This window comes from Lacerta agilis, chromosome 12 (assembly GCF_009819535.1).
Source record: "Lacerta agilis isolate rLacAgi1 chromosome 12, rLacAgi1.pri, whole genome shotgun sequence".
NCBI lineage: Eukaryota > Metazoa > Chordata > Lepidosauria > Squamata > Lacertidae > Lacerta > Lacerta agilis.
In genome coordinates this window covers 19,509,270-19,528,697 of record NC_046323.1, presented here as the reverse complement: position 1 = coordinate 19,528,697, position 19,428 = coordinate 19,509,270, and the positions used below count along the sequence as shown (strand labels likewise).

General features: G+C 38.4%; 1 protein-coding gene across 11 annotated transcripts in view; it reads right to left on the bottom strand.

Moving 5' to 3' along the window:
• The window catches only part of TBC1D5 (TBC1 domain family member 5), a 289,347-nt gene that overhangs the window by 92,645 nt on the left and 177,274 nt on the right, over window positions 1-19,428 (bottom strand). For all 11 annotated transcript variants that reach the window (XR_004427683.1, XM_033166096.1, XM_033166095.1 and 8 more), the window contains exons 14-15: window positions 6,316-6,458; window positions 1,555-1,661 (exon numbers count right to left, since the gene is read on the bottom strand). Coding sequence is in view for 10 of the 11 variants with exons in the window: in XM_033166096.1 (XP_033021987.1) it covers window positions 1,555-1,661; window positions 6,316-6,458 (250 nt within the window). In the remaining variant the exon portion in view is untranslated. The remainder of the gene's footprint in view (window positions 1-1,554; window positions 1,662-6,315; window positions 6,459-19,428) is intronic.

The following is a 19,428-nucleotide window of genomic DNA, read 5'->3' as shown; positions in this document are numbered from 1 at the left end:
ATTTTCTATGACTTTTGTTTCTAATTGAGTTTTTAATTTTTCTTTATTTGAACAACTTTAGTTAGAACTGTTTTTTAATCGCTTTATATTTTTGTGATTGCCATCCCTGTGTATCTATTTTCCATCTGAAAGCGTCTGCTTTGAAAATTAACGGCACTTCCCATTGGTGGTGGTGCAGGAAAAAAAAGGAAACTGCCGGATAGTAAAAATACAGCAAACACCTACTATAGGTGCTTTTGGCAAAATAATTGGTTTTGCACTCAGTATACTGTCCTTTTCACATCAGGGTAATACTTTGCTTCTGAAAAACAGTGGAGTGCGTACATTTGAAATTTATATTAAGAAAATGAAAATTTGGAGACTGCTCTCCATAGCAGTTTTATATTAAAGACATTGAGGTTAGCATTGTTTTAAGAAACCTCAACATGGTCCTTCTAGTATATAAACTAACCACTTCTGAAATGTTGCAAATGAAAAGAAAGTGTTTATCACAGTACATTTTGTAAGAATAGCTGCCAATTATCTACTGAGCTTAATTCAAGCTGCTGATACTGGTGTATGAAGCCCTACACAGCTTAAGAGCAAGGTATCTAAAAGATTGTCTACACCAAATTGATCACTGTGCTCTGCAGGAGAGGTCATCCTGCAGATCTTATCGGAAGGTCTGTTCTGCACAATGTAATAATCAGGCCTTTAGCATAGCAGCACCTGCCTCCCATCACAAGTGCCATCTTTTAGGTGCTTGCTGAAGATTATCCTCTTCCAAAAAGTCTTCTAAGTGGAGATCCCAGTTGGTATCTGTATTTGAACTGAACTTTACTAGGTTTTTAACTTTACTCAGGGTGGTTCACATAAAAAGATCACGGTATATAAAATAAAAAAGCAATAACCCAATAATACCTTCCCCAAAAGAGCCACATTTTAAAAGGGTATGGGGTGTTGATCAGGTCAACCAAAGGCCTGGTTAAAAAGGAACGTTTTTGCCTGGAACTTAGAGGTGTATAATGAAGGCGGAAGGTGAACTTCCACAGACGGGGAGCCACTGCAGAGAAGGCCTGTTCTTGTGTTGCCACCCTCTGGACCTCTTTATTAATATTAGAACACAACACCTACAATGATAATACTAAAACCAGTTTGGGACCTTAAATAAGCTGGGTTGGATCCAAAGGGTGCCCCTCTGATATATCCCTGTCAAAATGTAATGCAAGAGGGGCTATGCTTGGTAGCATGGGAAAGCATTGCCACTTGAGATTACATTTCAAAATGCTGGAGATACAGTGTGAGGCATATGACCTCAAATTTAAAAAGAAAAAAGGGTGGGATTTGCTCCCCTGTTTTCTGGGCGTTAATTTTGAATGGCCCTTAGTGAGTAATTCAGAGCTATCACTTTGCCATCCAAAGCTAGAAGCCGACAACAAGGGCCTAGGGGAAATGACAGTCGTCGTCCCCCCATTATTAATTCTTCCCTCTCCTCATGCATTAAACAAGGACTGTAACGATGTTTTAAAAGCAGTTGGGATGTGCCTCAACTACGAAGATTTAAAAGTGACTTACCTTTGGATCTCTGAGAAAAAGAGCTCTCAAGATCAATGAGTGGACATCTCCAATTGGAGGATAATGCATCAGAAGTCCCAAGCAGGTCTGATAATTACTTGATATCACTAAAAGTAATAGGAAATATGTTAAGATATTTTTTCTGTTTAACATAAAAGTAATCATTCTAAGCACAATTTGTAGGGTTCTGGAAAAAATATCGTCACCAAATAGTATACAGCTCCTTTCTCCCTTTAGTTAAACACAGTCTCAAATGGTTGAGGGCTGATTTACAACTTTTGCTTTGTTTCCCAAGTATGTAAATCCTAAAAATAGCTTAGAGAACCACTTATTGGCCACTCTTAAAAACTCGCTACATATTTTAATAGGATGTATTAAATTTCCATTATCTAACCTCCTTCTATTTAGCATACAACTGTCCCTTTCTGGGTATGTGATGAACTTAATTATGGGTGAAATTAAATAAATCTTTTCTGCCAAGACTATGTAAACTACTTCATTTCTTAGCACCATCTAAATCTTGGCAATCCATCTACTAGAGCTGTCAAAGGAGTGCCAATTATTTTTGAATTGTTTGCCTAAATTGCTAATAATAATAAATAACTTTTAGATAGTGCAACTTTACAGTTTTGATAACTTCAGTTTTTAGAAATAATATCATTTTTATTAATTAAAAGCCTTTTTGAAAAATGTTCTTGCAACACAAGGCAAAAATCATTGATAAAAAAAAGAAATCCAAAATATATTGACTGCTTTATGGCCTTAGAGACTTACTAAACTGCTTCCCTGCACCCGCTTCCATGTGAGTCAATCTCATATCCTTTGGTACCTTCCCATCTCTCCCTGAAGAGGTTTATAAGGAAAAGATTCAGGACTGGGCAAAATGAATAATTATAATCTGTGTAGGGAGCCACTTTATCATCTTCATTTCCGTTGCTGATCCGACAGCTTGTAATTTTATACATCTGCTTTCATTTGTAAAGCACTCACTTATCCTACTCATTTTTTATCTGTTCTGCCTGTTTCTTTTTCTTTCCTTTTGTTTTTCTTGTTCATGTTCAGATACCTGCTTTTTTCTCTTCTCTTTGAAGTTAGCATAATGAATGCAATACAATGGGCTCAGTCTAGTATTCTTTCTGCCGAGTATAATAGATGGGACCACGCATTATATAGAACCAATCAAATCAAACGTAACACAGTATAAGGCAGTTGTGATAAGGATTCTTTATACTTTCTTAAAATAAATAAGAACGCTGGAAGTAGTTTGTCCTAAATGGATTTTGTAAGACAACATCTGATGTATTTTCTTCAAACATACCTTTTAACACTCTAACTGAAGCCAGATTTTAGACTTTTTTATTTGTTTCTTTTTTGTAAAAAAAGACTTAATGTGATTTGATTCAATAATGAACATTAAAATATTGATCGTAGGTATTTGTAATTATAAATTATAGGTAAATGCAACAAACAGAAGAAATGAAACTTCTCTATTATGTGACCAAAAACAACCTATTATCTTAAACTGGGGGTGGCAAACGGGAGGTGAAAACTTTTTGGGGTCTTTTGTTTTGTTTGGAGTGATAGCTACTTTCCTTACATGTGTAAGACAAAAACAGGCACACCTTTATATAATACCTTGTTCTAGTTCTATCTCATCTTCAAGGTTGAAAAGAAAGAAACCCTTAAGAATTCAAATTGGCGGAAACAGTATGTTGCAACATAAGTGGAGAGAAGCTGACACATTTGGATACCAGAATCATTTCTCATTTATATCAGTTCTTTGAAAGATATAGGCAAATACCTGAAAATAAAGCTTTTTTGGGGAAATAAATTTCTACTACAAAGTTCTTTTTGAAAAAGAAAGACATCCAGCTCATAAGTGAGCAATTATATGTCTAGAAGGCTTAACAGTCTTAAGAAAAGTAGTATTTGTGAGGAGCAAAATTAAAAATACAAACTTCTAACTCTAGATTAACTAATCTGGGAAGACTATTGTTTTAGAAACATTGCATACAGACCTCATTTGCAATCTCCACTCCCTATATAACTTTATTTTTAAAAAAATATATTCAGATTAAGAGAATAATTACTTATAATTTATGTGCCAAAAGCATTAACAGTTTAAATTAAGACACCCTTGGCTAACTCCTGCACCATAGCACACACTCTACAACAGAGGTAGCCAATGTGGGGCCCTCCAGATATTGTGGTTTATGACTCATAATCCTTGACCACTGGCCATGCTAGCTAGGGATAATGGGAGTTGTAGTCCACAACAACTGGAAGGCTCGACCATGGCTAGTCCCATTTTACAGTTTCACCCATAGTACTCGCTTACAAATTAGCCTCCATACACCCACACTTCCATTTGGTCTTTTAGTCATAATCCTTTTCCTCTGCAAGTTGAGCGGCACTATAGTGCAGGACTCTATGAGGCAGTGGCCATCTAGCTGCACACTGCTTTCTTTATATGCTTTCACATGTGGGAGAGAGAGAGAGAGAGAGATGCAAGGTTGGAACCAGACAGGCATTGGTGCAAGTGTCTGTTTCATCATAAGGCATAGCTGTCAACTTTTCCCTTTTCTTGCGAGGAATCCTATTCGGAATAAGGGAATTTCCCTTAAAAAAAGGGAAAAGTTGACAGCTATATGAGGTAGCCCAAGCAAACAAGTGAAAGGAGAAAGCAGGCCCTACATTTATTTATTTTTAATAATATGTTTTATACTGTCTCCCATATCAGTCTAGAGGTGGTGTATTAGATAAAAAAATCCCACATCAATAAAAACTTAATACAGTATAATAAATAAAAACAGGTGGCTAAACTGTTTCAGAAAAAATACCTTAGAAAGACATGTATTTTTATTCACATGGTAATATAGACTTGATATTCTTTTTTCATTCATTAGGATTTGAAGAGGTGCTTAGGCTAAAGGAAGGAGCTTGTGGAAGGTCATCTTGCCTTACAGGACACTAATAAAACAAATCTAAAAAGCTTTGTTGGGCTCACAGAACAACTTTTATGATACTTTGGACCATTTAGTCCCATGAAAGACTGCAGTAGTATTATTTTTTTAAACCATTCCATTTATTCCGTGGTTCTGGATTAGCTATTGCAAGTGATATAAAAAATATTTAAGGGAACAACCCTCTTCACAAGAAACAGCTCAGTGAGGACTAATCAAGCTCAGTAGCTATGGAACATTAACTGATAATTGGAAAATAAAACCTGAAAGTAAGTGGTGGCAGTGGGATGGAGTGGAGTATCCTGGAGATGGGGATGGCTGGAACCCTGAACAGCTTCAGTACTGTTAGAAGGTGAAGATACACAGCTATATTTTGTTGCAGGTTCCTCTTAGATGGGATGTATTGTTTTTGTACCAGTGGTACTATATTGAATGCTAATGTTTATATATTCACACAGTTCTTCTGAACTGCTTTGAGGTTCCTTACAGGGAATCGGATTGTAAATTCCAAAGTAATAAAGGTCTGGTCCAGCCTTGGGGGGGGGGGGTCCTGTATCTACATATGGAAGGAACTTCATAGGACACAGACACAAAAAAGGCCAAAAGGTCCCTTGCAGATTGCAACTGCCTCACTTGGGGGTCTTTTTACAGTCGCTGCCATATGCTACCCCGATGCAAGGGAAGAAGGAGGAGTCCACCTGTAACTTCCCCTTTAGAACAGTGCTTAAGGCCTTGTGCAGAAAAGCCTAGGGATGAACTGGAAAAGAAGAGAAATGAAATAACACTTGATAGAACAAAAAGAACAAAAAACAAACAAACTGGAAAAAGCCCATTTTTAAATGGTTTCAGGAATTTCAGTCCAAATGCTCCCCCCCCCCACCTTTTTGAGCCAACCTCAAGATCTTAGATCATTGGGAATGGAGCATTTGAGGCAACAGAGTCTATCAAAGAATCAAGTGTGAATAATTGTTTGCAAGATTTGGCTCTCAGGTAGTACCCACAGGTGTGCTGGAGACTTCTGCATGATTCCTGCAAGTCAGCTAATGCACACAAAATCTTTATAGGCTTATTCACAAAGACTTCACAGACTTTTGCAGTTGGAATGTTACCAGATGCATACAAATTTGCCCTGGAAAGGTGAGCTGACTTTAAAATACAATCTACTGGAAGGCCTGGTTATTGATAACCATAATTTGTTTAATTTAGCTTTTAGTGCTTTTGCACATGTCTCTCAACTAATTAGGATAAATTAGTGGTTTTATTACAAATTTATTTCATTTACTTTTTTACCTTCCCAAGTATTCTCTACTTCCCACTTGCTTAATAGAGATTTTACTTTAGAGAAAATCTCCACATAGTTATCTATATGAAAATCAAAGTTTTGTTCTAAACATTCCCCTGAAATGTTAATTAAGTTTATGGGACTCTAATACATATCAAAAATAATTTAAGTGCTCGTGTTAAAGGCACTTATTTTAGAAATCCATAAAATATGTCAGTAGTGAATGTATAGTTTTACTCAATACACTACATGTGACAGAAGGTGGAGCTCTATACTTACCTTGGCCACTTTGTTTTATGCAATGCAATCTACGCTTCTGTGTTTTAAAAGACGCATAGCAGGAGGAAGAACATCCCAAAAACCAAAATGTGCTTTTAAGTTGTTGCTTTCTTATATATTATAAACAACTTCAAACAACTTCCAATCAAAATGATTTTTTAATTTTTAATTTCAATTAGAAATATATTGCATTAAAATATGTATATAGGCTATATGTATAATGTAATGCATACTCACAGGCATCTCTAATGTATAGCAACATGGCCAAGAAAACATAGTCAACTAGATTGAGAGTGATGCTGTCAGCAAATAAAGCATCCCAGATGACAAGAAGGTCCTGGAGGGGAAATTCTCGCCCAAATAGAAGCCTTACCCATCGTCTGCAAATAAAGTCAACAAAACATATTAAAAGTTGAACCAAAAAGAACAGGAATTAATAGTTTACAGGGAAACCCAACACACAGTAACTTATTATTAAAATTAATATAGATATGTTTACGATGTTCTCTACATTATATCTTAACCTGGTTATAGAAGGAAGTGTGTGAAAGACTTTAAAAACTCTAGCTCTCTAATAATGTTTAGATGATAGGCTTTATTAGAAAAGCTTTGTCCCAGTTTACTTATCATTTCAGCTTTATAAGCAAATGAAAGAAGCAGCTGCAAGAACAACTCCAAAAAAGTCCGCGGATGAGCTCGGCCGTAACAGGTTTCAGTGGAATTGATCAGACTTCAATGGAGAGCACCTTCCTTCTGATTTAAAAGAACTTAAAACGTCTGAACTGAACCCATAATCTTAAAATGGCATTAAGAGAAACCACTGGGCACTTAAGATTATAAATTTTACTTTAAGGATTTAGTTGTAACTGCCATCTGGTTAAACAACACTAGGTGGAAGATGGAGTAACTTTCAACGAGGGTTTATTTTGTTGTGGGCATATTAGGAGAAATAAACACTTCATGAAGAATACAGAAAAAAAAGACAATAACGTGTAATTTTAAACATATCTCACAGTAGCTTTCCTTTGGCTCCCTATGGATATCTATTTCTGAAATTTGAAGAGGTGCTACAATAGGGGAAGCAAGGAAAACATGGAGCAAAGCTAATTTTGCACAATTAATTCTAACGACATTATGTGCAAGGTGTTTTACCCAATAGTGGGAAATTACCCCTCAGTAACAAGCCTACAGGAAACTATTACCTTTCAGTGTCGCAAACATTACTCAGACTCTGCAGGAAGCCTATCACTTTAAGTAGCACTTGCTCCTTCCCTTAACCCTCCCACCCACCCACCTTTCACATTTCACAAACTGTTAGGAGTCATAATTCAGCAATGCTTGAAGCATTTGAACTGACATTATTCACAAACGACCTCATGCAATTCAGGACAGAGGATGGATAAAACTAATACACTTAAAGGCGAAAAATACACCATGGCATAATGGGATTTGTTATTAGTCTTTTATCAGAAATCTCCTTTTCTTCATTACCACTTCATTATGCAGTGTTAATCGTTTGTAAATGTAGGATTCTACTGCTCAAACCAAAATCAGCTTCCCTGCTTTCTTCTTCTATTCTGCTTTTAGAAATTCTCTTGGGAATATTAAGTCTTAGTCCCCAGAGGTATTCTGTTTTCACAGATGTAGACAGCTGACGAACTGGACTGCTTTAGTAACCATAATGCTGCCATTAATGATCTGAACCTCTATGTCTCAATGGGTGTAAGCAATTCACACAACTGAAAATGGATGTATACTAACTGCTATCTGTTCTTTTCCAGCAACATTTCCCTTGTAGCGGCTATAAACCAAGGACCCTATTGCCTCTGAACTATGTTACCATATGGCTTGACTTCAGCAAGTTTGCCTTCATAAAAAGGGATGCTTTAAGGAATTAAGTTCTAGGTTGGAGTGTTTTCTTACTAATTAACACTCTTTTATTGCTCTTTCAAATATTTAGAGACAATCTAAGTTTCACTTAATGATACTGTTGGACAAGAGGAGCCCCTTTCTTTTCAGATGGCTGTCTATAGTTTAATTATAGCCCTGTCCTGTTAATTTCAGCCTCACATCTGCTACACCTGCAGACTACTATGCTCACAACGGTGTACCCTTTTATCACATTTGGTAACACAATAATCTGTATTTTACCACACCGACATAGCAATTGCAACCAACTGCAAATACAGAAGGGAGTTTTTAAAGCAATAATAAATATAAGAGTTACTACAATCTCCTTTCTGAAATGCATAACCCCATGTTCTACACATGATTTCTATGTAATTAAACCATAATCCCCAAACAATCTGTAATTACTACCCACAGACAGTGGTTTAATAATGACCTGCAACAGAGAGAAACAAATGCTCTGGAAACTTTAAACTACAAGAGTGACATATTTTTAAAATCAAATTTAAACTTTAAAAGGAAATACTTTTTATTTAGAGTTATTGGGAACATCTTCCTGGAACCTCAGAGCAGAGCTGTCAACCCCCCCCCCCTTTTTTTTTGCATTGGGAAACGGCCATAGCTGTCACCTTTCCCTTTTTTTGCAATGGGAAACGGCACTGGAATAAGGGAATTTCCCACAAAAAAGGAAAGTTGACAGCTATGCCTCAGAGAGATGCTTCCCGTAAGGGTAGACAGACAATACTGGACTCAAAGGACCAATGATTTGACTCAGTATAAGGAATTAAAACTCTGCATAGGTTATTTTTTGATGGGGGGGGGGGGACACCTAATGAGTCATGCATTGCCTTATCTGAGTAAACTATTTCTATTCTGACTGAGAGTAACAAGCATTTCAGATACAGCTTGCTGTTTTATGTACTACATCCATAATCTTTTTCAAGAACGGTCCCACAAAAAGCTGAAGGCTCTTGAGGTTTCCAAGGCACAGATGACTGTCCTTTATGGTCTTAGCCCTCCATAAAGGGGCATGTCTGGGAAATCAAGTGGTGTTGATCAAGTGAGGCTACTGTCTTGACCTGAGATTGAAGGTATTCTGAACCTGCTCTTAACATGCCTTTCTCCCACAATACCTTTGTCTCCCTCATTCCCTTAAACATTTTAAGTAAATCTTGTTAAGCCAATTATAACCCCTTCCACATTACTCAATTCACTTTCCTTTTCAAATTTAATGGACTCTGTAAGGTCCATTGCTAACACAGGCAGTAACAGCAAATAGTGAAGAGATTCTGCATAACAAGTTTCCATCAATCAGCTTCCATATGCCATTCACAAGCACAGACTCTACACCAATTGTTGATTTATTTGCATCTCAAAAAGTCTACTACCAATATAGGTGAGTTCTTGCATGCTAGTGACACCAGATACCTGCTAAACACAATTTCATTTTTTGTGGGGAGAGCAGGAAACAAACCTTTATCTAAAATGTTCTTCCAATTTGGACTGGGGTCCTGTGCTGTTTTTCTTCTGCAAATGCCCCTGAGCTTTGCTTCCCTCCCCACAAGGTAAATAACACTTGGGGAGTGGGGAAAAGCAGCCAGCAGCCAGGAGGGAGAATACACATTCATTCAAATGTACTTTAGTCTTCAGTGGAACCAGGCATACAATGTCCTTGTTTTTGTGATGCCCAACACGTGGCTCGTTTCCATATTCTTCATTTATGTATGATCTAATCTATTTTTAATATTGACTTCTCACCAACTCATCCCACGTGCACTTGTTACAGTTTGAAGTATCTATTCCAAAACGTGTAAATAATAATAATATTCTGTAAAAAAAAATCACCAGAAAAATAAAAATAGCAGGCAATAGAGAAACCTTCACTTCCAACGCTTACACAAAATAAATACATGAAATTACTAAGAACTCAAATTCTATTATGGAAAACTAGCTCACAAATACCAAGATAAATTAGAGGAGGATAGGTCTAACAATAGCTAATTAGACATGCTAGTTAAATGGAACCCCTTTCTTTGGGAGCAGTCTACACCAGTAGATGGGGGGGGGAAGCATGGGGAGAGTGGGCTTACTAAAAAAAGTGTGATTTGCCACTATGGAAAACAGGGTGGTGAATGAGAGGTTTCATTTATTTATAATAAAATAAAAATGTGTATCCCACTCTTCCTCCCAAAGGAGCCCAGGACAGCAAACACACCAGTGATAAAACAATGCAATTCTTGGCCTGATCTAGCTGAGCTCTTATGTATATCACGTAAATAGTACAGATGGTTTATACTGCCTACAATTTACGCTTCACGCACCCATATTTTGCTTTTCTCCCTCTCTTTTTCTCTCCAGCCCTCTTCCACTGCATTTGAACTGGTGTCATTGTTATATAAATGTTTAATAAGAATTTGTTTACAAGTTGAAATTAATGACCCAGAATGCCCAATGGAAGGAACAGATTCATCAGTGATGCCAATTTGGAAATAAATTCTACTGCCATTCGCAGATCCCACTAACTAGCTTTGAAAGAATACAATGAAGCCGTATCTGTGGAATGTGGAGTGTGGGCAGAGGATGTCATGTGAAAGGTTGGTGCCGGGGAGAGTTTATGGAATGGATGAAATAACAGGGAGGAGTCTCCAGTGATTGGCACAGAAACAAGAAACTGTGTGAAATGATAGGATACGTGGAATGCCAATTGTTTTGTGGGAGAAAAATGTTATTGAGAGGAGGAATAAGAAACCATGGGAAGCACAATTATTTCACCCATAGCTGACACCCTACATTTAACTCAATATCGCTTTCTGTTACTGTCCTCGCCCATATATGTATAATATTCCTCTCCCACCCCGGCTGAGCTTCGTCCAACCTGACCTTACCAACACACATCCAACTCTCACTCCCCAAGCAACAGCATATACATACTGTACATACATTTTTGGCCATGCATATCCTCTAAAACTTGCTGATGAGTAGCAACACTTATCTCTCAGTTTTGCTACTGAATTTTTTTTTAGTATGTTTTAGCTTTACTCTGATAGTCATATCTGGGCTTTACTGTGACGGTGGTTGAAATTTGTATATTGTCCTTCATCTGAATATCCCAGGGTGGTTCACAACATTTATACCTTTTAAAACATTTATACTGTGCTTTTCATCATACAATAAATTCAAAGTGACTTACATACAAATTTAAGACAAAGCTCCAAAGCCCAACACCTAAGAAACAAAACGGCACAAATCGAAAGTGATAAAAACATATTTGGGAGGGAGCGTTCATATAACTAGTTTTAATTTATGGTTTGTTTTCGTATTACTATAAAGCACTTTAAGAGGTCGCCTGGACCCCACCCGAGAATCAATATCTCTCTCTGTGTGTGTGTTTCAAATATACTCTCCACGCCTACCTGCCTTGCATTCTTTAACTCAGTTTATTTTGTAGCTGAAAATACAGCATGCACCTATGCTGTGCCCCACTATAACCCCCCAGCAGCTATGTTCCAAATACATGACCCCCCCCAATCTTTGATTACTGCAGTGCTGTCCATTAACACACATCACCCATTTTCAGTCTTCTTCTCCAAGAACAGCCCCACACTGTTTGGTCGTGTACCATAATACACTTCCTAAAATGTCTGGTTGACGCCTACCTTCCCCCCACCCTCTCAACCTTTATTTATCAGCTATCCAATTCATAACTAACCATTTCCATGCTTTTTGGGGTCTTAACTCCTCTCATCAATCTCAGTTTTTCCAATAATTCCAATTTCCTATAAGCAGCACCAACTTCCACAGGTCCCTTTTTCGATCCATTGCATACAGATTCCAAAATCTGGTTTTCCTTTACACCTGAGAACACACTCTTAATAATTATCTTCCTGCAAATGTCCTGCTCTCACTCAAATAATTAAAACAAGCAATCTTACCTTGATACTGTAGTAGGAATGCAGAATACATTAAAAAAGCTGCAACTGTCTTGTTTTAGAGTCTCCCACTCTAAACCCAATGTGCCTTTTCTTGATTCTCTGTTTTTAGTTTCCTTGTTCCATGTTTTCTATTATTTTCAACAGAAGCATCAAGAAGGGTGAGTTTAGTGGAGGGGAAAAACAAACCTTTCTATCACTCTTTCTTCAAGCTCTTCATAGGAATGGGTGTACTCCTCACCAAACCAGATTTAGCAGTGATTTGGGAAAGGGTCATAGCTTAGTGGTACAACATCTGCTTTACAAGCAGAAAGTCCCAATTTCAATCAACGGTAACTCAAGGCAGGGCTAGGAGAGACTCCCATCTGAAATCCTAGAGAGCCATTGCTGACAATTCATGGACCAATAGTGTAACTCAGTATGTCAGCTTCTTATGCACCTAAATCAGCTCAGTTTGATACGGAAAATTGTATTGAATAGTTATAGTTTTAACAGAGAATGTAAGATGTTTAAGCTATAGATTTGCCTCTGCAGATCTTTATATCCTAATCAAGGATGGAGCCTGCTTCTCAATTGTTGGGAGAAGGGGGAAATTTTATCTGCTACCCCAATATTTTACCTGAGTTTCTCTCTTCATTTTCTATCATACAAATTAATGCCTGCCATTCACTTCAACAGAGAAAAGTAAAACAGCCTGCACTTGAGTACATCTCTATGGTGGAGGCACAATCTGTTCATAAACTATTAAGTGCCCAAACCAGGTTTTCACAGCTGGAGCTATGTTCCTCCTTCCTTTTGTGAAGGCAGAATGCAGGAGCTAGTAATAAGTTTCCAAAAACCTATTTCCAAAATCCTGCAGGAGTCATGTTCGGAAAAGGAGTGGAAATGGAAGTTAGCTTTTCAGTCTTGGAGGGATCAATCCTGTAAATCTGGAGGAACAGGGCCAGCCCAGAAAAGCTCTTGCCCTTTTTCCAGGAAGGTGTAGGGACACATAAACCACTCTTCTGCTTGGTCTTGATGCCTATTGCAAAGAGTTCTGTGTTTATAGGGTCTGGAGCAAGAGGGCTGGTCTTGACAGCTCCACTGCTTGGGGAATAGGGACAGAGAATGAAGTAAGTTGCATAAAGGACCAGTATTCTTGATGTTCTGCATTGTTATCACATTCCGAGCTATACATGATGGGCCTTTCCTGTGGACCCACAACATTCACTGTGAGAAGGATTATTTCCAGTCCAGCATAACCATTTTATTAAGCTCCAGTTGAGCCCTGTAGATGAGCAGCTGATGAACTTCTATCAAAACCAGGTTATGACTTGGGTAGTTCAGGCCACTTTATAATGAAGCACAGAACATTTCAAAAGATATTTGTTCTGCAAATTCGCAACTGAGGAAAAGCTAACATTTCAGAAAGAAGAAATAGGAGAGATTTATGTCATCACAGTATTTCATCTTATGCCTATGGTAAGCTCTAAAACTAAATTAAGCTGCCCTTCAAAGGCCATAGACAGCAGTCCATTTCAATCCATTAGTTTGGCTAAATGCCTTCATACATTCATGAAGAGAGTCATTATCATCAATCTTCCAGTTATACCGACTAGTTGACTAATTGTTTATGCATGTACCCAGGAAATACTGGGTGTTTTCTCATTGCTAACACAGTTCCAGAGAGAGCTCAGTAAACAGGTAGTCCAGTTTGAAATGTACAAAGATGATGATTTAAATACCCTGCTAAGCAAAAAGTGCTAAATTGCAGCTTTATTTACTTCCCTAGGTCAGAGGTAAAGAATAATTTTGGGCTTCTTGTAATCTCACAGTACACCTTTTTGAGATGTAGTTTTTGGCAGTGCTAAAAATAGATTGGGTGAGGATTTTAAATTTGTTAGGAAGAAATTAGAGAACCTTAAAACAGTCTTTTATATAGACGGTATTACAATGTGCTAATTTAACTACACAATTTTGTGCATTTGAAGTTATTCCTATTACTTTCTTAACAGGGCAAAGGAGGATTGTACTAGAAGTACATTTTTTACATAGAAACGCAGTTTACACACTTACTTACTGGTACTTACTTACTTACACACACACACTTTCTTACTTTTCTAAAGTAGATTGCCTATAGCTAGCAGAGATTGGGGGTGCACCTTAGTTGGGCATTTAACATTTTTGGGCAGGAAAATACGGTATCATTTAGTCATTTAGTTACTTACATATTCCTATAGAAACCCTGCTGGCACTAAAGAGTTTGGATGATAAACAGCTAATTCATTAACTACAGTATTTGCTGGAAAATATGCATTAAATAATGTAGTACAGAAATTGTGGTTCTTCTAAGTCCCTGTCTGGAGAGGGAAAGCGGGAGAGAGAGAGAGACATGCAGAGGCAAGCAATGTCTATGCTGCTTCTAATTATTCCAATTATCACGGCACACTATGAAAACTTGATTAATAACACTGAAGATATTGTTGTGGCAATTAGCCATATGGTTGTGGGACTTTATTCTGTCACGATTTAGCCATTAGCATCTACTTATGTTTGTCAGAACAGTGCATCCGTGACAAGTTGAAGTTCCGCTCACCTTGCTGATTCCCTTGTGAGCAACACTAGAGAACTGTTTATTCCTGGGAGCCCTTTACCAGAGTAAATTTTTCATGTGGCATCAGGTCTGACTGGGGACAAATGTCAAGTAGCTTATGCGACGACCCATCAAGCCTGGCTCTTTCTGCAAAGGTACTTACTAAATTGCTTGTCAAGGCAGACTTCTTTCAAAAAATGATTTGACCAGGAAAATTAGTGTCAAGTGACTTGTACTGAATGTTTTGAATGGTTAGTAATTCAAACAATATGCACTTTTCATTATTTAGACGTAATGAAATGTTCCATTGTGATTTTATGCAACTATGTAGCATGCATTACAGTACACGTGAAATGCATACCTACAAGCCCTGGGACTGAGGGCCAAGGCCACCATCACTTCTGACCAGCACAAGTTCGCACACATTTCTTTTCAATGCAAGTCAGCATATATCAGTGTTTGCATGTATTCATTCTCTCTCTCTCTCTCTCTTCCCCCCCTCCCCTGTGTGTGTGTGTGTGTGTGTGTGTGAGAGAGAGAGAGAGAGAGAGAGAGAGAGAGAGAGAGAGAGAGAGGTGAATCCATGTGGATAGCTGACCTTCAGGAAGTTTAGGTGAGTCAAGCAGATATTCTGCTGACCTATATGAATCCACTGGTGCAATAATATCGGAAGCATTATGTGAGTAGGCTATGGAAATGGTCAAGAAGAAAAGACACATAAGTTATTAAGGGAGAGGAGGAGTTAGGAATGCCAGGATTTAAACTGTAGAAATTTCAAATAACTTTTAAGATCAATAGCTAACTAGCATCTAAGAGAAGAACTACCTGCCTGTTTGTTAGTTAGGGTATGTCTTGGGAATTAGCCCCAACATCCCTGTTTGCTTGACTGAAATTTTATGTTCTGTATGGTCTTATTAACAAACCGACTTCTTTGGCTGAAATAATCTGGTGGTGTGTCCTGATGGATAGATCCTGAACTGCTGCATTTAACCACACCTGGTTGCCCTGGGGATTTTAGCCAGGATACTGCACAGGTGTACATTAAGCCTGGGGAACTGATTGGGAAATGGCAGAAGTGAAAAAAAAAATGTATTTCCACTTTTGCAGGAGTTTCTGTTCTGTAATGTTTTTAATGTTGTACATCACCCTGTGATCTTCTGATAAAGGACAGTATGTAAATTGAATAAATAAATAATATTCAAAAGTGCAACACTGCCACAGTATCAGTTACAGGTGGGTAGCCGTGTTGGTCTGCCATAGTCGAAACAAAATCAAAAAATCTTTCCAGTAGCCTCTAAAGTGCTACTGGAAAGAATTTTTGATTTTGTTGCCACAGTATCAGAATGCTTTGGAAAAACAGATTAATATTCTTTTTATTTTAAGTCACACATTTCTAGAAAGAAAGAAAGAAAGAAAACACTGGAAAGGTAAAATGAAAGTTAGCCTCCACAAGGTCTCATGTGGCATCTCAATAACCCAATGAAGCAACTTACTATCTTCATAAATATAATTTTAAATAAATATAATTTTATTACTATTAGTGTTTACATTTATATGCTGCTTCTGAACTAGACAATTCCCAAAGCAACATACAATAAAATTAAAAAGCAAGTATAACATGGATGGTGGATTTCATAGCTAACATCTTCTGGAGCGACAATACTAAAACAGAGTACAGTCGTACCTTGGTTGCTGAACGCCTTGGAATTCGTACGTTTCGGCTCCCAAACGATCGAAAACCGGAAGTGAGTGTTTCAGTTTTCGAACGATTTTCAGAAGCTGAACGTCCAGCTCTGCTTCCAATTGGCTGCAGGAGGTGTCTTCAGAAGCCATACTTTGGTTTTCGAATGTTTTGGAAGTTGAATGGGCTTCTGGAACGGATTCCGTTCGACTTCCAAGGTATGACTGTATAGGGTGCTGTGCTTGGTGGTTTCAGTAAACAGGAGATGCCAGATAGATTGTCATGTATGTCAACACTTGACCTTAATTCTCAGATTTTCAAGCAAAATGAGCGATGGAAGAGCCTCCAGGAATATATCTAATGTTCCTGACCTGAGACTATGTCATGATTCCCGCCTGTATTTCAGCAGAATGCTGAGTTTGCCTCCAGAGAGATGTTCCTATTTTTATATCTGTTTGCAGAATGTTCCTGATTGTTTAGCCACGGTTAGACAAATTTGGGATTAGGACAAGTGTTCCCTCCCTTTTTTATGAAGCAAAAATCCCTTCCACTCATCTTGGTAGAGCACTAAGTTTTGCTAGTCTTAGCTATAGCTAACTACAGGTATGTTGCTGGTTTAATCCTTAACAATGAAGTAGGTTCCTAGGATAAGGGGAAACTATATGCCAGAAGAAAGGTGTGGGTGAGAGTATACACAACCCCATAGCTCACTTCTAGTTCCTTACAACAAATCCTTTTGCATGCTCGTGGCCAGAGAACAGCATGCTTACTACTTTTGAGCACTTCTCTGGGTTGCTGGAAGGTAACCCATTTGATTCACATTTCTAGTGTCTAGACACCCATTCTAGTCAGCTAGATACTTGCTAATTGTGGAGGGCACCTTGGGCGGGCAGGGGGGGGGGTAATAATTTGTGCTCCAGAGAGGAAGCCCAATTGTGAATTTAGGCTGTTGTGATAGGGTTAGAGCCCTACCATTGTGTAACAGTGTACAAAGAGCAGTGTGTGATCTCAGAAGTACCCATGACAGTCTGGAAGAGTGTATGAAACTTGGATGAAGCCTGCATTCCTAGAATAGCTGCCTTCACAGCACATGAGGAAGCCACTAGGACAGGCATAGGCAAACTCAGCCCTCCAGATGTTTTGGGACTACAACTCCCGTCATCCCTGACCACTGGTCCTGTTAGCTAGGGATGATGGGAGTTGCAGTCCCAAAACATCTGGAGGGCCGAGTTTGCCTGCACTAGGACATCGTGACTGCTGCCTCCAAGGACTTGAGACTGAATCATAGTAGTATGATTCACCTTTGACAGGCAGGAAGTATCTTCCTTTTGGTAAAGACAGATTTCTTTGGGAAAGCCATCAAACTTAATGTGCTAGGCTTGAACAACAAGTCTCCCTTACCCTGCATTGATGTAATTAGTATTAAATGCTGCAGGATCTTTTCTTAAAGGTAAAGGTAAAGGGGCCCCTGACCATCAGGTCCAGTCGTATCCGACTCTGGGGTTGCGGCGCTCATCTCGTTCTATAGGCCGAGGGAGCCGGCGTTTGTCCGCAGACAGCTTCCGGGTCATGTGGCCAGCATGACTAAGCCGCTTCTGGAGAACCAGAGCAGCGCACAGAAATGCCGTTTACCTTCCCGCTGGAGCGGTCCCTATTTATCTACTTGCACTTTGACGTGCTTTCGAACTACTAGGTGGGCAGGAGTTGAGACCGAGCAATGGGAGCTCACCCTGTGGCAGGGATTCGAAACGCCAACCTTGTGATCAGCAAGCCCTAGACTCTGTGGTTTAACCCACAGCGCCACCTGGGCCCCACAGGATCTTTTCTTAGCTTAGCTCTAATAAGGAAAAACATTCTCAGTTCTGGCTGGATTATTTTTTAGGGAGATTGAATTTTCCTGCTGTAAAAAATGGAACACTTAGACAGTAGCTTCCCCAGTGCTTCCTGGGCCAAAAACTGAAACCGACACTGGTTCAGAGCCTTGGAACTGTCCTTCTACAAAACCGCAGAAAGGAAAGGCTTTTGCCTGCACCTTCTAGAGCCCTTGAGACTTGTTCTCACATTTCTTCTTTGTGGCTGACTTTTGAGGAAGAGAACTGTTGCCTCTCCTTCCTATTTGGCTTATGATTTTCATGTCGATAAGACTAAAGAGGCCAGAAAGAAATAGCAAGCTGAGAAATGTTCCATAATGAAAATAATTACTTTGTCCTTTCCAGAAATTTCTTAATGCCTTCAGCTGCAGAATGCTGATCCCTGGCATTTCCCGGGTTCTCTTGTGAGGTTCATTGTGACTTTATGAGTTAATCACGTCAGGAATAGTCATTTTAGCTCTCATGCCTTTAGGAGTAATTACACATTTAAATGATTAAACAAATCAGGAAAAAATATCTACCGCCTAACGAAAGCAGTTAACGCTAAAATCCTTTTTTATATATTAGTATCACAAGTCGTTTGTAAATAACATGTTCATTTTAGAGATGTAAAGAGTTCTGTCATGCCCTATGAAATAAATTATATTTTATTGGTGCCCGGGTGTTTCATAATTTCTATTTATTTGCTGCAAGAGTGGAGAATTAAGATAGAGTAGTTTATTTCACCAAAAGACTGACAAATGGCTCATTAGATACTTATGGAGCTGAAGCTAATTGTATGATTTTTGGGGGGTATTAATTGTCAATGCCTGTTTAACTAACTAATGCTGGTCACAATTATACTGCCCTTACCCTGCACTCTCATTCAGGTTAAAACACTTTGCATGTTAAAAGAAAAGGGACAATATTTTTTGCTAATGTAAACCAAAACATCACTATTTGGATTGGAAGAGCATGTAGGAGGAGTAACAGAGGATTAATGGTTCCCATTGGAGACACCAATGACAGTCATATCCAAATTGCAGTCACCTCACATCAAATAACAGCTTGAATCACAAATATTCCAAGATTCTACTTTCCCCCCACCCCAGCTACAAATTAAATATAATTTACATTACTTAGGGGTTTTTTTTTATTTCATCGGAGACATAAGGTCAGAATTGATTGAATATGTACTACCTGCATATAATGATTTCCAGTTTTTTACAATCATGTGCTAATGCTCTGCAGTAATGGCCTATGGATGAAGAGACAGATGTACTACCAGTCATTCGCTACACATTTGCATTAACAAATCATCATTTAATTGAAGCCCATCCAACAAGTTTATGCTACTTAAATAAAGTTCCTTTCAATAAAAGATGCCACAATGACACATGGTTGCTAGCT